Source organism: Hemiscyllium ocellatum, chromosome 10, assembly GCF_020745735.1.
Source record: "Hemiscyllium ocellatum isolate sHemOce1 chromosome 10, sHemOce1.pat.X.cur, whole genome shotgun sequence".
Taxonomy (NCBI): domain Eukaryota; kingdom Metazoa; phylum Chordata; class Chondrichthyes; order Orectolobiformes; family Hemiscylliidae; genus Hemiscyllium; species Hemiscyllium ocellatum.
The window spans coordinates 18,377,275-18,395,650 of record NC_083410.1 but is presented as its reverse complement, the minus strand read 5'-3'; the positions used below and the strand labels follow the sequence as shown (position 1 = coordinate 18,395,650).

At 44.1% G+C, this 18,376-nt stretch overlaps 1 protein-coding gene across 1 annotated transcript in view; it reads right to left on the bottom strand.

Moving 5' to 3' along the window:
- Positions 1-874: 874 nt before the first annotated feature.
- Positions 875-18,376, bottom strand: part of pld5 (phospholipase D family member 5) — a 90,028-nt gene continuing 72,526 nt past the window's right edge. Inside the window, exon 10 of the mRNA XM_060830823.1 lies at positions 875-1,248. Within this exon, the coding sequence (XP_060686806.1) occupies positions 1,013-1,248 (236 nt within the window). The 3' untranslated portion in view covers positions 875-1,012. The remainder of the gene's footprint in view (positions 1,249-18,376) is intronic.

Genomic DNA, 18,376 nt, shown 5'->3' with positions numbered 1-18,376 from the left:
AGCTTTTGTTTATTGGAGGTGAATGTACTTAAATAATAACTGAAATGATAACCAGTGGTAATTGGTGTGTTATGATATTGAGCAGCCAACACAACACGGGGATTGAGTTGCCCATCCACCCTCACGGCCAGTGGAGAAAATCCAACAAAACTATTCTCGAATAATCATTTCAAAATTGAAGGCAGAGGCCTATGCTTTGGCTTTGCTCAGGTTGAAATCATGGTGTGTAAAGTTAGTAATATAAACGTCAATCCACTTTGAGTAGTTGTAGCAATTGAGAAAGGAATCCTGGATTAATACCGGCAAGCTTTTGCTAACATCACTCAGTAAAATTTCAACTCATTTAATTTGGGCTACTCCATTACATAGGTACCTTTGTAGCTACTTCTCTAGCTCTATGATAGGGCAGTGACTTCCCTGTGACAACAAGTGAGCTACCTTATCTTCAGCTATCTAGTGGAGGTGTCAGATTAGAGGCACTGACCCTGTTATTCCATGGATCAAAATACTGTTTTGGGACCAGGGTTCAAATCCTGCCATAGCAGATGGTGGAATTTGAATTCGATAGAAATCTGGAAATTAAAAGTCTAAAGATGACCATGAATCCATCGTTAGGAAAAAAGACCCATTTGGTTCACTACTGCCTTTTAGAGAAGGGATACTGCCAACTTTACCTGGTCTGGCTTACAGGTGACTCCAGAGCCGAGGTGACGTGGTTGACTATTACCTGCCCTCTCAATAATTAGGGATGGGCAATAAATGCTGCTTAGCCAACAACGCCTTCAACCCATGAATGAGTTATAAAAAAGTCATAGGACAAGGATGGAGTGGATACTTGGCGAGTATAAAACCATTGAAAGATTGATATCAACTGAACATTTGGCTTATTTTTTGGATGAAGTGGACATGGTAAGATGGCTACCTTTAATTCAAACCCAAAGTGAAAACTTCCAGTACATCTGATCACATTCTTTCTCCCTTCACTCGCATATCTCAAAACAATGGTATTGATTCACCCCAGATTAAATGAAGGTGGTTTGCGCTGATAGGTTTGAAGTTCCAAGCATTCCGGAAAGATATTTATTTCCAAATTTTGGGCATATTTGGAGTTCCAGTCTCTCTCGAACACAGCCTTTAACTCCTCGAGAACTGTGGCCTTGCTCAGTCTCCTCCTGTTCTGTTTGTGTTCAATGACCAGGCTCACTCCCGTGTTTTTCACAAAGTTGTCCCCAACCCAGTCGGACGTACCTGAAAGGCAGCACAAGAGATGTCTCCGTTAATTATCCAATTCACCAATCCAACAATTTGGGCCACATCCAGTATTTTGGGCCAAAATTAAGGCCACAAAGCAGGCGAGGGGGTCAGGTACAATCTGTGCTTCATTTCCAGTGGGTTTTTCACAGTAATAGGACATCACAATTCACAACCAAAGCTATTTTTACAGAAAGAAAAGGAGCTGCATTCATATAGCACCTTTCACTACCTTGGGACATCCTAAAGTACTTGCGTTTTTCTTAAGCACAGTGAAGTTGACCTCAATTGTGAAGAGTTTGATCAGAGAATGGAGCCATGCAGATGCTGAACTGAAAGAACTTCCAACAGCAGAACATTAAATCTCAGAATGAGGGGTCACCCACTTAAGACCAAGATGGAGAGGAACTTCTTCACTGAGCGGGTTGTGAATCTGTTGAATTCTTTATTATAGGGGCCTGTTAAAGCTGAGTGGTAAATACACTCAGTTTAGATCAGAGTGGTGCTGGAAAAGCACAGCAGGTCAGGCAGCATCCGAGGAGCATGAAAATCAGGAACTCCTGCTGAAGGGCTTTTGGCCGAAATGCCGATTAACCTGCTCCTCGGATGGTGCCTGGCCTGCCGTGCTTTTCCAGCACCACTCTGATCTAAAGTCTGGTTTCAAGCATCTGCAGTCTTCACTTTTGCCTGGGTGATAAATACATTCAGGGTAGAAAGTGGGCATTCTCAAATGTGTATGGGAGTCAAGGATTATGGGGAAAGGTAGGAAAGTGGAGTTAAAGATTATCAGATCAGCCATAATTTCATTGAATGGTGGAGCAGATTTGATGGGCTGAATGGCCTATTCTGCTCCTATGTTTAATGGATGCGAGGGCATGATTAGGCCACTTCTCCACAAAGAGTAACTGAAAAATGTTCTCAAATTAGATTACAAGTTAGCAAGTAGACATCTTATCTATACTTAGGAGGTACACTAACTTGTCGATACGGGTAGCATGGTGGCTCAGTGGTTAGCACTGCTGCCTCACAGCGCCAGGGACCTTGGGCGACTGTGTGGAGTTTGCACGTTCTCCCTGTGTATGCATGCATTTTCTCCGGGTGTTCCAGTTTCCTCCCACAGTCCAAAGATATGCAGGTTAGGTGAATTAGCCATGCTAAATTGCCCATAGTGTTCAGGGATGTGTAGGTTGGCTGCATTAGTCAGAGTTGAAAAATGTGGTGCTGGAAAAACACAGCAGACCAGGCAGCATCCAAGGAGCAGGAGAATTGACGTTTTGGGCATAAGCTCTTCTTCAGGAATGAGGCTGGTGTGCCAAGCGGGCTGAGATAAAAAGTAGGGGGGGAGGGGCGCTGGGAATACGATAGGTGGAAGGAGGTGAGGGTGAGGGTGATAGGTCGGAGAGGGGGTGGGGACGGAGAGGTCGGGAAGAAGATTGCAGGTCAAGAGGGCGGTGCTGATACCTCTACATTGGGGATACAGGCCGCCTACTTGCGGAACATTTCAGGGAACACCTCTGGGACACCTGCACCAACCAACCCAACTGCCCCGTGGCTGAACACTTTAACTCCCCCTCCCACTCCGCCAAGGACATGCAGGTCCTTGGCCTCCTCCATCGCCAGACCCTGACCACACGACGCCTGGAGGAAGAGAGCCTTATCTTCCGCCTAGGAACCCTCCAACCACACGGGATGAATGTAGATTTCTCCAGCTTCCTCATTTCCCTTCCCCCCCACCTTATCTCAGTCCCAACCCCCGGATTCATCACCGCCCTCTTGACCTGCAATCTTCTTCCCAACCTCTCCGCCCCCACCCCCCTTTCCGGCCTATCACCCTCACCCTCACCTCCTTCCACCTATCGTATTCACAGCACCCCTCCCCCAAATTCCCTCCCCCCTATTTTTTAACCCAGCACGCTTGACACACCAGCTTCATTCCTGAAGAAGGACTTATGCCTGAAACATCAATTCTCCTGCTCCTCGGATGCTGCCTGACCTGCTGTGTTTTTCCAGCACCACATTTTTCAACTCTGGTCTCCAGCATCTTCAGTCCTCACTTTCTCCTGCATTAGTCAGAGGTAAATATAGGGGAATGGGTCTGGGTGGGTTACTCTTTGAAGGGTCAGTGTGGACTTGCTGGGCTGAAGGGCCTGTTTCCACACTGTAGGGATTCTATGATTAAGACATGCAAGATGTGCAAAGACACATGAACATTTTCAACATGTCTTTTCCAAAATTCTCTAAATTCCAGAACCTTCCCAATGGATTAGAAGTTACTAAATGCATCTCCACTACTGAAGTAAGAGTGCTAGAGAGGAAACAGGTCACTACAGGCCAGTAAGGCTGTCATCAGTCTTTGAGAAAATGTTGGAATTTATTATTAAGGATGTGGTTATAAACAACTTAGGAAATCATAAATTATCAGGCAGCGTCAACATGGTTTTCTGAAAGAACAATCATGTTTTATTAATACATTAAAGATTTTGGAGGATATAACTAGCAAGATGCTCTAAGGGGAACCAGCAGCTTCTTTGCATTTTCAAAGACTACTTGGAAAAGTGGACGGTGGCATAACAAAAGTTGTAGGACAATATAGAGTGTTCATGCAGAAGGCAGTTAAAACAGAATGGATAGAGCATTGTAAAAAGGACACAAAACAGAAAGTGGGAATAAACAGACTTTTTTGCTTTGAATGTAGACTGCTCATAATCAGTTTTCATAAATATCAGTGCTGGGTGATCAGCTATTTACAATCTACAATAACAAAAAGAAAGTTTGTAATGTATCGGAGTTTGCTGTCAGTTTCAAGGTGAAAGTGAAAAGGTTGTGAAAAGATGGTAATGGTTGAGAAAAGATATCCGGAACATAATCATATTCATGGGATGATACTGTACACACACGATCAGGCTGTTGTTTAATTAGACCGTGGGGCAGCACTCCCAGTTTTGGCTTAAATCCTGAATTTGTTAAACACCTTGTTGATGTCACAACTCGTCTTACTAAATCTGAAGCTTCTACCTTATTAAACTTGCCAAATGAGTTAGATGCTGAGAAGACTCGATATGGAAACCAGAGTGCCTCATTGGCAGGTTCAGTTTGCTATTTGCTCTAAACAGCCTCATGCTGCCTACAACCAACCTGCAGCCCAGAGCATGATCCAAAGTGACAGCCACATGCACACCTCATCCATAGACACGAGCAGCTGATTGCTGCCGAATTCTCAGGATCATCATGGCACCTTTCTGGCAGTGCACTCTGGGTGTATTTGATGAGATGCACTGAGGGAAACTGCTACGCCTTGTGGCAAAAAAAAACCCCTCAAAAAGCCTTAAAAGAACACTGACCCGGGCAAATGAGTTTACAATAGAGTCTAAATTAGAGAAGTGCTGGAAAAGCACAGCAGGTCAGACAGCATCCAATGATTCCTGATGAAGGGCTTTTGCCCAAAACATTGATTTTCCTGCTCATCGGACACTGCCTGACCTGCTGTGCTTTTCCAGCACCGCTCTAATCTAGACTCTGATTTCCAGCATGTGCAGTCCTCACTTTTGCCTAGTTGATTTTAACCTTACTGCGAATCCTCTTGCAAGGATCCCTATCTTGAAGAAGCTCTCCTCCTCCTCTCTGTACAAGAATCGCAGTGAGTCTCTCTCTCTCTCACTGCAACCCCCAAGTTATCTCCTCTGCCCTGAAGCTCTTCAACCATGTGCTGAACATTCCTGATGATGGGTTTTTGCCCGAAACATCGATTTTCCTGCTCCTCAGATGCTGCCTGACCTGCTGTGCTTTTCCAGCACCACTCTAAAATCCAGACTCCAATTTCCAGCATCTGCAGTCCTCACTTCTGCCTAAATGAGTTTACAACTCACATCCATCACTTCTGAAAATGTTGTGAAGTTATGACATGTTGGTAGGAGTAGGTGATGGCCTAGTGGTATTATCACTAGACTATTAATACAGAAACCCAGCTCATGTTCTGAGGCCCCAGGTTTGTACTCCAGCCACGGCAGATAGTAAAATTTGAATTTAATTTTTAAAAAATCTGGAATTAAGAATGTAATGATGATCATGAAATCATTGCTGATTGTCAGAAAAACTCATCTGGTTCACTAATGTCCTTCAGGTAAGGAAATCTGCCATCCTTACCTGGGTCTGGCCTACGTGTGTGACTCCAGCCCCACAGCAATATAGTTGATTCTCAACTGCCCTCTGAAATGGCCTATCAAACCATTCAGTTGTACCAATCGCTACAAAGTCTCAAAGAAATGAAACCAGGTGGATCACCTGGCATCAACCTGAGCACCGGAAAAGCCCACGGCAAAAACAGCCACGTTGGCCCTGCAGGGTCCTCCTTACTAACATCAGGGGGCTAGTGCTAAAATCGGGAGAGGTGTCCCATAGAATAATCAAGCAAAAGCCTGATTTAGTCAGAATCACAGAATCATACCTTACTGACAATGCCCCAGACACCACCATCACCATCTCTGGGTATGTCCTGTCCCATTGGCAGGACACACCCGGCAGAGGTGGCAGCACTGGTACACAGTCGAGAGGGAGTTGCTCTGGGAGTCCTCAACATTGACGCCAGACGCCACAAACTCTCTTGGCTTCAGTTCAAACCTGGGCAGAGAAACCATGTACCATCCTCCCACAGCCGAAGAATCGGTACTCCTCCACTTTGAACAACATTTAGAGGAAGCACTGAGGATGGCAAGGTCACAAATTGCACCCTGGGTGGGGGATTTCAATGTCCACCATCAAGATTGGTTCAGCAGCAGCACAACAGATCAAGCTGGTTGGGTTCTAATGGACATAGTTGCTAGACTGCGTCTGTGGCAGGTGGTGAGGAAATCAACAAGAGGGAAAAACATACTTGATGTAATCCTTAGCAATCTGCCAATTGCAGATGCATCTGTCCATGAAAGTATTTGCAAGAGTGACCACCATACAGTCTTGTGGAGATGAAGTCCCGCCTTCACATTGAGAATAACCTCCATCGTGTTGTGTGGCATCATCACCATGCTAAATGGGACAGACTTCAGACAGCAGCTTATCAGACTCGGCATCCATGAGGCACTGTGGGTCATCAACAGCAGCAGAATTGTACTTCATGGCCTGGCATATCCCCCACTCAATCATTACCATTAACCCAGGGGGTCAATCTTGGTTTAATGGAGAGTTCAGGAGGACACGCCAGGAGCAGCTCAAACCATTCAGTTGTACCAATCGCTACAAACTCTCAAAGAAATGAAACCAGGTGGATCACCTGGCATCAACCTGAGCACCGGAAAAGCCCACGGCAAAAACAGCCCCGTTGGCCCTGCATGTCAACCTGATGATGCCAGAAACAGGACTGCTTGTGTGCCAAACAGCATAAGCAGCAAGTGATAGACAGAGCTAAGTGATCCCACAACCAATGGATTAGATCTAAGCTCTGCAGTCCTCCTACGTCCAGTCATGAATGGTGCAGGATGGCTAAACAACACCCGGGTTCGATTCCAGCTTCAGGTGACTGTCGGTGTGGAGTTTGCACATTCTCCCCATGTCTGCATCGGTTTCCTCCCACAAGCCAAAGATGTGCAGATAAGGTGGATTGGCTATGCTAAATTGCCCTTAGTGTTGGGTGCATTAGTCAGGGCTTAAATATAGGGTGGGGGAATGGGTCTGAGTAGGTCAGTGTGGAATTGTTGAACCGAAGGGCCTGTTTCCATACTATAGGGAATCTGATCTAAAAACTCACTGGAGGAGGAGACTCCACAAATATTCCCATCCTCAATGATGAAAGAGTCCAGCACATCAGTGCAAAAGATAAGGCTGAAGCTTTAGCAGCTATCTTCAGCCAGAAATGCCGAGTGAATGATCCTCTAGTGGTCCCCAGCAATACCAGTCTTCAGCCAATTTGATTCACCCCATGTGATATCAAAAAAGTCAGAGACACTGGATACTGCCAAGGTGACAGACTTGAACAACATTCCGGCAAGAGTACTGAAGACTTGTGCTCCAGAACTTGCCGCTCCCCTGGCCACGCTGTTCCAGCATAGTTAAAAATACTGGCATATACCTGACAATGTGGAAAATTGCCCAAGTATGTCCTGTACATAAAAAGCAGGACAAATCCAACCCAGCCCAACAGTCTACTCTGATGGAAGTGTGTCATCCTCGGTACTATCAAGCAGTACCTGCTCAGCAATAACCTGAGCACAATTTGGGTTCCGTCAGGGCCATTCAGCTCCTGACCTCATTACAGCCTTGGTTCAAACATGGACAAAAGAGCTGAATTCCAGAGGTGAAAGTGACAGCCCTTGACATCAAGGCTGCATTGGACCGAATGTGGCATTACAGAGCCCTAGCAAAACTGGAATTAGTGGGTAGCAGGGGAAAACTCTCCGGTGGTAAGAGTCATACCTGACAAACAGGAAGATAGTCATGGTTGTTGGAGGTTAGTCATCTCAGCTCCAGGACGTCTCTGAAGAGTCTTTCAGGGTAGTGTCCTATAGGCCCAATCATCTTCAGCTGCTTCATCAATGACCTTCCCTCCATCATAAGGTCAAGAATGGGGATATTTGCTGATGATTGCACAATGTTCAACACCATTCGCGACTCCTCAGATACTGAAGCAGTCCATGTTCAAATGCAACAAGATCTGGACATTGGCATTCAGTGGTGTTACCATCACTGAGTCTCTCACTATCAACATCCTGGGGGTTACCATTGACCAGAAACTCAACTGGATTCACGACATAAATACAATGGCTATGAGAGCAGGTCAGAGGCTAGGAATACTGCAGCGGGTAACTCACCTCTTGACTCCTGAAAGCCTGTCCACCATCTATAAGGCACAAGTCAGGAGTGTGATGGAATCTCCCCACTTGCCTGAATGAGTGCAGCCCCAACAACACTCAAGAAGTTTGACACCATCCAGTGCAAAGCAGCCCACTTGATTGGCACCATATTCGCAAGCAACCACTCTCTCCACCACTCAGTAGCAGTAGTGTGTATTATCTACAATACATGCTGCAGAAATTCACTAAAGGTCCTCAGACAGCATCTTCCAAACCCACGACCACTTCCATTTGAAGGACAGGGGCAGCAGATACATGGGAACTCTACCACCTTCGAGTTCCCCTCCAAACTACTCCCTATCCTGACTTGGAAATATATCATTGTTCCTTCACTGATGATGGGTCAAAATCCTGGAATTCTTCCCTCACAATATTATAGGTCAATCTACAGCATTTCCTGTTTCTATTTCAGATTTACAGCATCTGCAGTATTCAACTTCTTTGACTTCAAGGGAATATGGGATTAGGAAAGTCTTGTTTCAATTGCAGTAGACTTCAAGGACCCCTCACCAGGAATACTGTGCACAATTCTGGAATCTGTATATAAGGAAAAATATACCTGTCTTAGTTGGGTTGCGATGTATATTCACTATGTCCATTCCAGGGGTGTTAGGGATGCCCTGGGGTGAGTGGCTAAGTAAATTGGGCCTAGAATCTCGAGAGCTTAGAAGAGTTTAGAGCTTAGATCTTCCCTGGAGCTTAGAATGGTGATCTTATTGAAGCATGTATGGTCGAGAGAAAGCTTGTTAGAATGGATACCGAGCCTCAGAAATGGATTTTCCAGAGAAGTAAGAAATTCCATCGATCGGAGGGCCAACTGCTTCGTAGTGCCACCCGTTGAGGTGGCCACTGCTATGGATTCAGGGAGGAGGAGGAAGTGCTTCAATGTTCAAGCCAGGCCTGGTGTTTCGTTGGGGAGTGGAGTGAGTGCTGCATTGTCACATGGTGCAATGGTGGTCTCTCAATCTGAAGGCAACCACTTTGCCTCGTGAAATGCTGGGGGTAGGAGCTGGCTGTTCATCGGGCACTGGATTGGCAAAATTGGCTGTCTGGGAGACAGCCACACCGTCGGGATTCCCACCATAAGTAAATTCCCACAGCAAAAGGAAGACACCATTCTTCCCCTCCTGATACATTCCCATCCAACAGCACATCTCCAGAGTTAAAATCCATTCCTGAATTTTCCCTAGTTGAAAATCTAGCACGAGATGGAGCACGGCATTGTCCATTTTGGTCTGAAATGAGAAATTTCTCCACTGAGAGGTTTGTGAATATTTGGAATTTTCTACCACAGACCATTATGGAGTATGTTCCAGTTGAGACCAATAGAGTTTTGGACTCTAAAGGAATTGAGAGATTAGGATCAATTGGGAAAGTGGAGTTGAGAGTGAGGATTAGACGGGGTCTGATGAAATGGCAGACCAGGCTTGAATATAATGCTTCTGTTCATATCCTGAAGGTGCTTACCACATTTCGGCAGCTTGTGAGTGTCATAAATCTTCAATGACAGATAACTGACAACAGGCTCTGCACTCTGAGAACATAACATGTCCAATTAAGTGTAGCCCCATGTTTCATGGTAGACTAATCATCAGCTGAATGAAACAATAAATCAGTAAACTGACTTCACTACAGAAAAGAAAACTAAACAATGTCTGGAGTGATGGAATGCCAGTGTGCTATTTAATGTCTTCAACCATCGGAAGATGGAAGAACAGCACTCCCACCAAATATCAGAAATAGATCAAGATAATGTTTTCTCTTCCTAAATCAATGTCAATGGATCCCAGTGAAGATCTGGCTTTTGATTACAAATTTGAATCAAGAATCTGGGCAATTCCTCATCCAAATAGGAGGTTTTACCAAAAACCTCTGTTGGGCAGGAGTCTGACATAATGTTAATAAATTCAGGCAGGCCTCTGACTGACAGCTAACAGCTTCTAATGGTGGGAGATGGCATTAGCATCTGTCTATTCATTATCCACAGCACGGAAGAAGGTGCATCTGAAGGGAAGGATTTTCCACATGATACTAACTGGTTAACAAGGGGTCCACCAGGATTTCCAGGCCAAGATTATGAGTTGGCAAACCTTGGAAATGCTGTAATGACATGTTCCTATTGGCACTTCTATATATTTCATTATCTGGGGACTACATATCTGACTGAGAGAGAACCAGCAGATCTTCCTCTCTAGTCAGCTCTCCAGTACAGGTTGTTCTGCTAGCACATGCTTTTCATTAATGTGAATTCGCTACAACGCAATTGACAAATTGGGAACAATGCTTCTAAAGTGTGTGTTGGTTATAATGTGATTCTGGCCTCATTAGTTTAAATGGTGGTACTATTACACCATTTTCTTATAACATGAGATTGCACGAGTACAGAACTACCACATTACAGCAGAACTGACTGTACCATATGCTCTGTCCCCAGATACAGCACTCAGTGTGTGTTAGGGCTATAATTAATGATCTGAATCTGCTCTGACCCCAGTACTCCAGAATAGGCAGCAGAGAATATTCTGGCTCAACAGGAAATGTTACACTTTGGATAGAATTTCACGCATAAACCTACGGATGGAAGATTAAGAATTTTGTACATTGGGAGCAAATACAAAAATTTTGGCTCGCTGTAATTCTGCATATTGGGAGTTTGCAAAGGGCTATGGAATGCTATTAGTTCTATACAATGGACTGAGTGGGAATTACCCCAGGTGGCTGAAATTCTGCAGAACAGAAAACAATTTTGTACTTGGAAATGTGTACAATTGCAATGGAACGGAAATTGTTTAGTTGATCAGAGCTGTAGCGAGGTCCAGAACATGGCAAACACTGTATAAATGAACATATCATCTCATTGGAATAGCAATCTAAAAGATGGATTATCTGGAGTTGAAGGCTCAAAAATGTGGTGATTTTATATTCAATAAACTCCATAAATCTGAAACAAAAGCAAAGTGGCATCAGCAATAGCACCAAGACCACCAGACTGAAAAATTCATCTAGTTCACTAATGTCGTTTAAGACAGGAAATTAGCCATCTTCACCTGATTTGCCGTACACGTGACTCCAGACCCACTGCTAACTAACCGATTCTTAACAGGTTCCTTGAAAATGCTGATCGACTTCCAGAATTGCACTTTCTCCTTTGTCAGCAATGCTTCTTAACTTCTTGAGTAAAAATATGGTGTTATTAAATGCTGACTTTCCAGTAAACACCCACATCCAACACATGCTTACTCCGCTGTGCACGATACAGAATGCACCGAGAATTAATTTTGAAAATGACAGTTGAAGCTAAAGGGGCTTCCAATCCGTAAAAGTTTAATCATTGAAATCACTCCCTGTTCTAAAAAACCTTTAGTGAAATGGCATTTCAAACCCCGTAGTAAAACTTTGAGAGTAGGAATTGCCATTTTTTATTAAAAACGGAGTAGGAGGCATTTAATCACAAAAAAGTTTAACTGGCCCGTAAGAAGATTTCAGAAAGTTGCTCTCCGTAATAATGACCTTGATGAAATTGGAACAGCACAGGGCTTGGGAGAGGAAAATAAATCTCTTGGGGAAGATTAAAAACATAAAGGAGTAACTGCAAATGGAGGTTTAATCCTATATTTGCTGATGATTGAGAGCTCTGCACTCTTTGCCACTACAATATTTTACCATCCATCACATAAGTAATTCAGGTTTCTTGGAAGAGAAAGCACTTTTCTCCTGTTTCAACATAGCTAATGCGAATGAGTAATATGAAATAAGCTGGCAATATCTATCCATCACTTAAATTATCCTCTGGCAGAACAGTTCTGCAGCCTCCTTGAAGAACCACAATTTTTATCTGGGCAAGAAAACTGAAATATATAATTAAGCATTTTGTACTGGCACCACTACAGTAGGATAGTGATGCTCCTACACTGAAAAACACAAGTCATCTTTGAGTGAATATGGAACCTTAGTTAATTTTAAAAGACAGAGTTACTCAAAATATACTTCACAATCTCAAAGCAAAATTACATTCAAAAAACGCTAAAAAAAGTTACAGAAATCCTTTAGATCATGCAGCTTGTTTTCCATTTTCCATTTCTTTCAAATCTTGTGACATACGCTAAATCCTCACTTAAAATTGTGATTGGGTTCCTAAAAGTCCCAACTTTAAGGCAGACAACCTTAACTGATGCAATGGCAAAGTACTGCAGATGCTGGAGAGCTGAAAGAAAAACACAAAGTGCCAGAGAATTACAGCAACCTTCTTCAGGTTCCACCAAGTTCCCATGAACAACCTTTTTGGACTTAAAACATTAATTCAGTTTCTTTCTCCACAGATGCCGCAGCTGAACTTCTTTGGCACGCTCTGACTTTAAATGAAGCATGGTTTCCCAGAGGAAGCAATGTTAAAGTCAGAGTTAAGTTACTTTGGACATTTCCTGCCCAGAAAAAAACATGCACACATGCTAAATAGGAGCAGATGTAGACCATCTGGCCCTTTGACCATGCTTTGCCACTCAATACAAACATGGCTGAGCAGCATGGGTTTTGAATTCCACATTTCCATCAATGCACAATAAACCTCGATTCCTCAGTTGAAGAAGAATCCATCCATCTGACTGGGTGACCACTTTGTAGAACACCTACATTCTGTCCACAAAAATGACCCTGAGCTTCCAGTTACGTGCTACTTCAGCACACCATTGTGTTCCCTGGCCAACATCTCTGCCTCAGGCTTGCTGCAGTGCTCCAGCGAAACTCAACACAAGCTGGAAGAACAGCACTCCATGTTCCGCTTGGAAACGTTCCAACCTTCTGGATTCAATATCAAGTTCAATAACTTTAGGGCCTGACCACAATTGCCCATGTCCTTACCCCAACCCCTTCGTGTCCGGCCTTACCATCATATGGCCTGCTACAACAAACAACCCATTGTCAGCAACTAATGATCCCCAGCTATTCAGGCTGACCTTTACCAATTCCTTTGTCTGCCCAACTGTGTTTTTCTCTCTCTGGGCTCCATCTCGACCTATTGATTACTCTTTTTCCCCTCTGCCCACTTCTTCTCTAGCACTTCTTCCCCAACCCGTGGGATGGCAGGCTGGCTCATTGGTTAGCACTGCTGCCTCACAGCACAAGGGTCCCAGGTTCGATTCCAGCCTCAGGTGTGTGTGTGAAGTTTGTACCCCATGTTTGTGTGTGCTTCCTCCAGGTGCTCCGGTTTCCTGGAGCAGGTCAGGTGCATTGGCCATGCTAAATTGCCCATAGTGTTAGGTGCATTAGTCAGAGGGAAATGGGACTGGGTGGGTGACTCTTCGGAGGGTCGGTGTGGATTTGTTGGGTCGAAGAGCCTGTTCCCACACTGCAGGGAATCTAATCTAGCAGCTTCCTAGCTACAATCAATTCTGAAGAAGGGTCACTGCAACCAAAACATTAACTCTGCTTTCTCTCCAGAGATGCTGTCAGATCTGCTGAACCTTTCCAGCAATTTCTGATTTTGTCTCCAATTTATATCCTTCCTTAAATAAGGAGACCGACACTCCAAGTAGGATTCAAGGTGTGGTAACTAATACACAAGTTGAAATACTATACTGCGTATATCTGGCTGAAATAACTTGCAAAATAAATCACAGAATATAGCGTAAATATTGTACAGTTACATGAGCCTTCTTCCCTAAGGTACTTTTCATCCAAACAAGCAGAGACAAGAATAGCAATTTCACTGAATTTGGGTAGAATAGTAAACAGCTGAAAATGTGTTGCTGGAAAAGCGCAGCAGATCAGGCAGCATCCAAAGAGCAGGAGAATCGACGTTTTGGGCATGAGCCCGAAACGTCGATTCTCCTGCTCTTTGGATGCTGCCTGACCTGCTGCGCTTTTCCAGCAACATATTTTCAGCTCTGATCTCCAGCATCTGCAGTCCTCACTTTCGAGCTGAAAATGTGTTGCTGGTTAAAGCACAGCAGGTTAGGCAGCATCCAAGGAATAGGAAATTCGATGTTTCGGGCATAAACCCTTCATCAGGAATGAGGAGAGTGTGCCAAGCAAGCTAAGATAAAAGGTAGGGAGGAGGGACTTGGGGGAGGGGCGATGGAGATGTGATAGATGGAAGGAGGTCAAGGTGAGGGTGATAGGCCGGAGTGGGGTGGCGGCGGAGAGGTCAGGAAGAAGATTGCAGGTTAGGAGGGCGGTGCTGAGTTGAGGGAGTCCTCACTTTCTCCTAGAATAGTAAACATCCTTTAATCCTTAATTGCTTCTGTACCTCACTTACAGTGAGTACTCCTGAAACTCCAAAATGGAAATCAACTTGTGTCAATAATTGGGCCTTGTTTTCAAAGGGATGAAGACTGTAGGCTTATTGCTTGCAAAAATGAAAAACCCGAGCTTTGTACATTATACAAGTCTTTACTTCTCAGAACCCTGGCATGGAATTCTGTTTTTAAAGATTGAAAATTGCCTCGAGTGCTACCTCCTTTCCTCACAATGGTGGAGTCATGATGAATAACTCTGACATGGATTGAGCATCAGTGTTGCAGAGTGCCACTTTAAGGATTTGGATAAGGGACGACACCACACTACAGACATATCACATGATGGCACGTGTATAATACATGTTGTGAGGATGGTAATGAAGCACAACACAGATGATTCAAAACAACATTTAAATAAAGAAGGCAACTTTATTGGAAGAGACAGGGCCTGTAAACAAAACATTAAAATCAAAACATGTGCACTTTTCAGTGAGTTTTATGAAGGGTTTCACTCCGTGAGGTTTTTACGCACCATTAGCCAGTTTTGTTTCTTTAACTCAGTTCCCCATTTCCAAGACACCCTTGTTATTTACAGCACAATGGAAGGAATCAGCAGACGCTCCTCAAGCAGTGATTCTCCAGCTCAGCCTCTTACAAATGGTCAACATCCAAATGTAGACATTCCCTCCCTGTCAACCCCACTGGGGTTGGAATCAGCTAAGGTCCCCATCCAACCCATCGACCTAAACCTCAATCTTCCCACTTTAGCATCCCTCCAGCCCCAAGGATGTCAAGTGAACACACCATTGCCCCCCAGCCATTGAAGCCAGGGTACTGGCTTCAGTCAATGACCCTCCTCCTGCATTACCCACTTTTCTTTGATCCTCTATATATCTCCACCCCCCCCCCGGGAACATATTGAGTTGCCCCTATACTGGAGCAATTCTCTGCATTCAGCATTCTGCCTCCAATCCCCACAATTAATTTCCTAGCTACTCTCCTGCACCAGTAGACCTTAATAACCTCCCCTTGATTTGACTTTTAGTGGATGGACTGCCACCACTGAATGTGGCCCTCCCCCACGAGTGACTTTGCCAGACAAATCTGAATAAGGAGTGACCGGACCCCTGTTACAGAGTGATGTCTGTACAGGTCCCGACTGTGTTCCTGCAACTCCCCACACTGGTTGCTCTGCACCCACAGGGTTGATGGGACCCACTATTGGGACTGCAGAGGTACAGAGCCTCTGACCATGACCAAGTTCTTGAACTGTTATCGGAGGATGCCACTGACTTACTGAGCTGGGAATCCCTGACTGAAGGGAATCTCCCTGGATTTGACCAGGAGTTAATCCGCTTTGACTTCAAGCAAACGGCTAAGCTTTAAGTACATGCAGTTGTCTATGTGCTAGTCACAATGATGTAGCACAGTGTCACACACCAAGGACCCTGAATAGGCAGTGCTGCACTGTTGCAGGTGCCATATTTCACAGTAAATCAAAGCCTGTGTTCATTTGGACATTAAAAATGTCTATTCTGCTAATTGAGGAAAAGCAGAGTCATTCTCAGGGTGACCTAGTCAACATTTAGCCCTTGAACAATATTAGCAAAATAGGCTTAATTTGTCATTGACCTCTTGTTATCAATTAGATGTGCACATTGTATGCAGTGTTGTGCCCTAAGGTCTCTTGCCCAAAACGTTGATCTCCTGCTCCTTGGATTCTGCCTGACCTGCTGTGCTTTTCCAGCTCCACACTCTTGACTCTGCTCTCCAGAATCTGCAGTCCTCACTTTCTCCACATTGTCTGCAGTGTCCGCCAACATAACCATACCTAATTAAATGGGGGTGAAACATTTTGGAATACCCTGAGCCTATGAAAGGTGTATATTAATAGAATGTCTTTCTTGTCAAAAACAGAAATAATGTTAAAACATTTATGGCTCTCTGGTTGCAGACTGTACAATGAATAGCAGTAACATTAGGTTGAATCACATTAACTTTGCCAAACTACGGTCCATGTGTTGATGATTTGAACCAACACATTCAAGCCTAAGGTTTACCGAAAAGCTGATGCCTTTTGCTACGTACTTGCCCGTGGCTTCAACACACAACCCTGCTCCCATGCCCACATGTCTGTCCTTGACCTGCTGCAATGTTCCAGTGAAGCTCAACGTAAACTGGAGGAACAGCATCTCATTTTCCAACTAGGCACTTTACAGCCTGCCGGTCTCAACACTGAATTCAACAACTTCAGATGATTATCCCATCTCGATCCCTCTGTTTTCATTCTCCTCCGTAATTTTATTTCATTTATTTTATTTACCTTTTTTAAATATATTTTTTTCACTATTCTGTACCTCATTTCTTGATTGTCTCTCTTTCTCTCGCTCCTCTCTCCCTTATCACCTTTTCCCTCTCCTCTTCCCCATTTGCTACTCTTCTCCCAGCTTTGACAAAGGGTCAGTTACGACTCGAAACGTCAGCTCTTTTCTCTCCTTACAGATGCTGCCAGACCTGCTGAGATTTTCCAGCATTTTCTCTTTTGACTACAGAAACCAAATCCAATGGGATCACATGACTGAGAAACGTGCAGATTTTTTATTGTAAAATTGTTTATAAAATCTACTTTTGGATAATGGAAATTTCAGATATTGATTGGAAAGAAAATTTTCAGGATCACCTTGAGTGGTTTGAGAGTCAATACTTTGTTGAAGCCCAAAGGAATCAGTAACTGATAATTCAATTATCTGAGTGCCTCACACCGATATTGCAGAGAAATATAATAGTAAATGCAAGCTTTTCATACTTAAAATATTTCCTATGGCAATTCTATTGGAGTTTTTAACAACCTACTCAAAAACATATGACAATACATGTGATCAGGTTGTCTTGATCCAAGACATTCATACAGCCCTTGCGCCTGCATCCACCACCACCATCACCAACTGTGCCTCCCCTTCAATAAGATCATCCATGATCTGATTACAGCCTTAACTTCACAACTCTTGACTTCTGTGTCAATCATAAATCTGTATAATTCAACCTTGGTTATATTCAATGATCCAGCCTACACTGTTGTTTGTAGAAGAGAATTCTAAACACTATTAGTCCTTTGATGGCTGTTCCGAGGAATACCCAGAACGTTAACTCTGCTTTCTCTCCACAGATGCTGCCAGACCTGCTGAACTTTTCCAGCAATTTCTGTTTTTGTCTTTGATGGGAGGACCTGGTTGTCATCTCCATCTTCAATTGGAGAATTAGATTAGATTAGATTATTTACAGTATGGAAACAGGCCCTTCGGCCCAACAAGTCCACACCGACCCGCCGAAGCGCAACCCACCCATACCCCTACATTTACCCCTTATCTAACACTACGGGCAATTTAGCATAGCCAATTCACCTGACCCGCACATCTTTGGACTGTGGGAGGAAAACGGAGCACCCGGAGGAAACCCACACAGACATGGGGAGAACGTGCAAATTCCACACAGTCAGTCGCCTGAGTCGGGAATTGAACCCGGGTCTCAGGCGCTGTGAGGCAGCAGTGCTAACCACTGTGCCACCCACAAACTTTATCTTTCAACTGTGCCACTCCTCACCTCCACCCCAAGTTCTAGATACCCCAAGGGAGGAAACATCCTCTCAGTATCTACCCTGCCAAGCACCTTCAGAATCCTATATGTTTGAATTGTCTGCCTCTCCTACTAAACATCAATGAGTATAGGCCTTATTTGATCAACCTTCCCTTATAAGATAACTCTTTTGTCCATGAATTAGCTACATGAATCTTCTTGGAACTGCTCCCAAAGCAAGTATAATCTTCCTTAAGGAAACCAAACTGTACATTGCCCTCCACTTGCAGACTCAACAACACATTTTACTCCTGCAGCAAGACTTCCCTATACTCCATTGTCCATGCTCTGAAGGCCAACATTTCACTTATCTTTCTAATTGCATGCTGTGCCTCAATGATAATCTTTTGTGACTGGTGTACCAGGATATACAGATCTCTCTGCATTGCAGCATTCTGTAGTGTTCCCCCCATTTCCTTT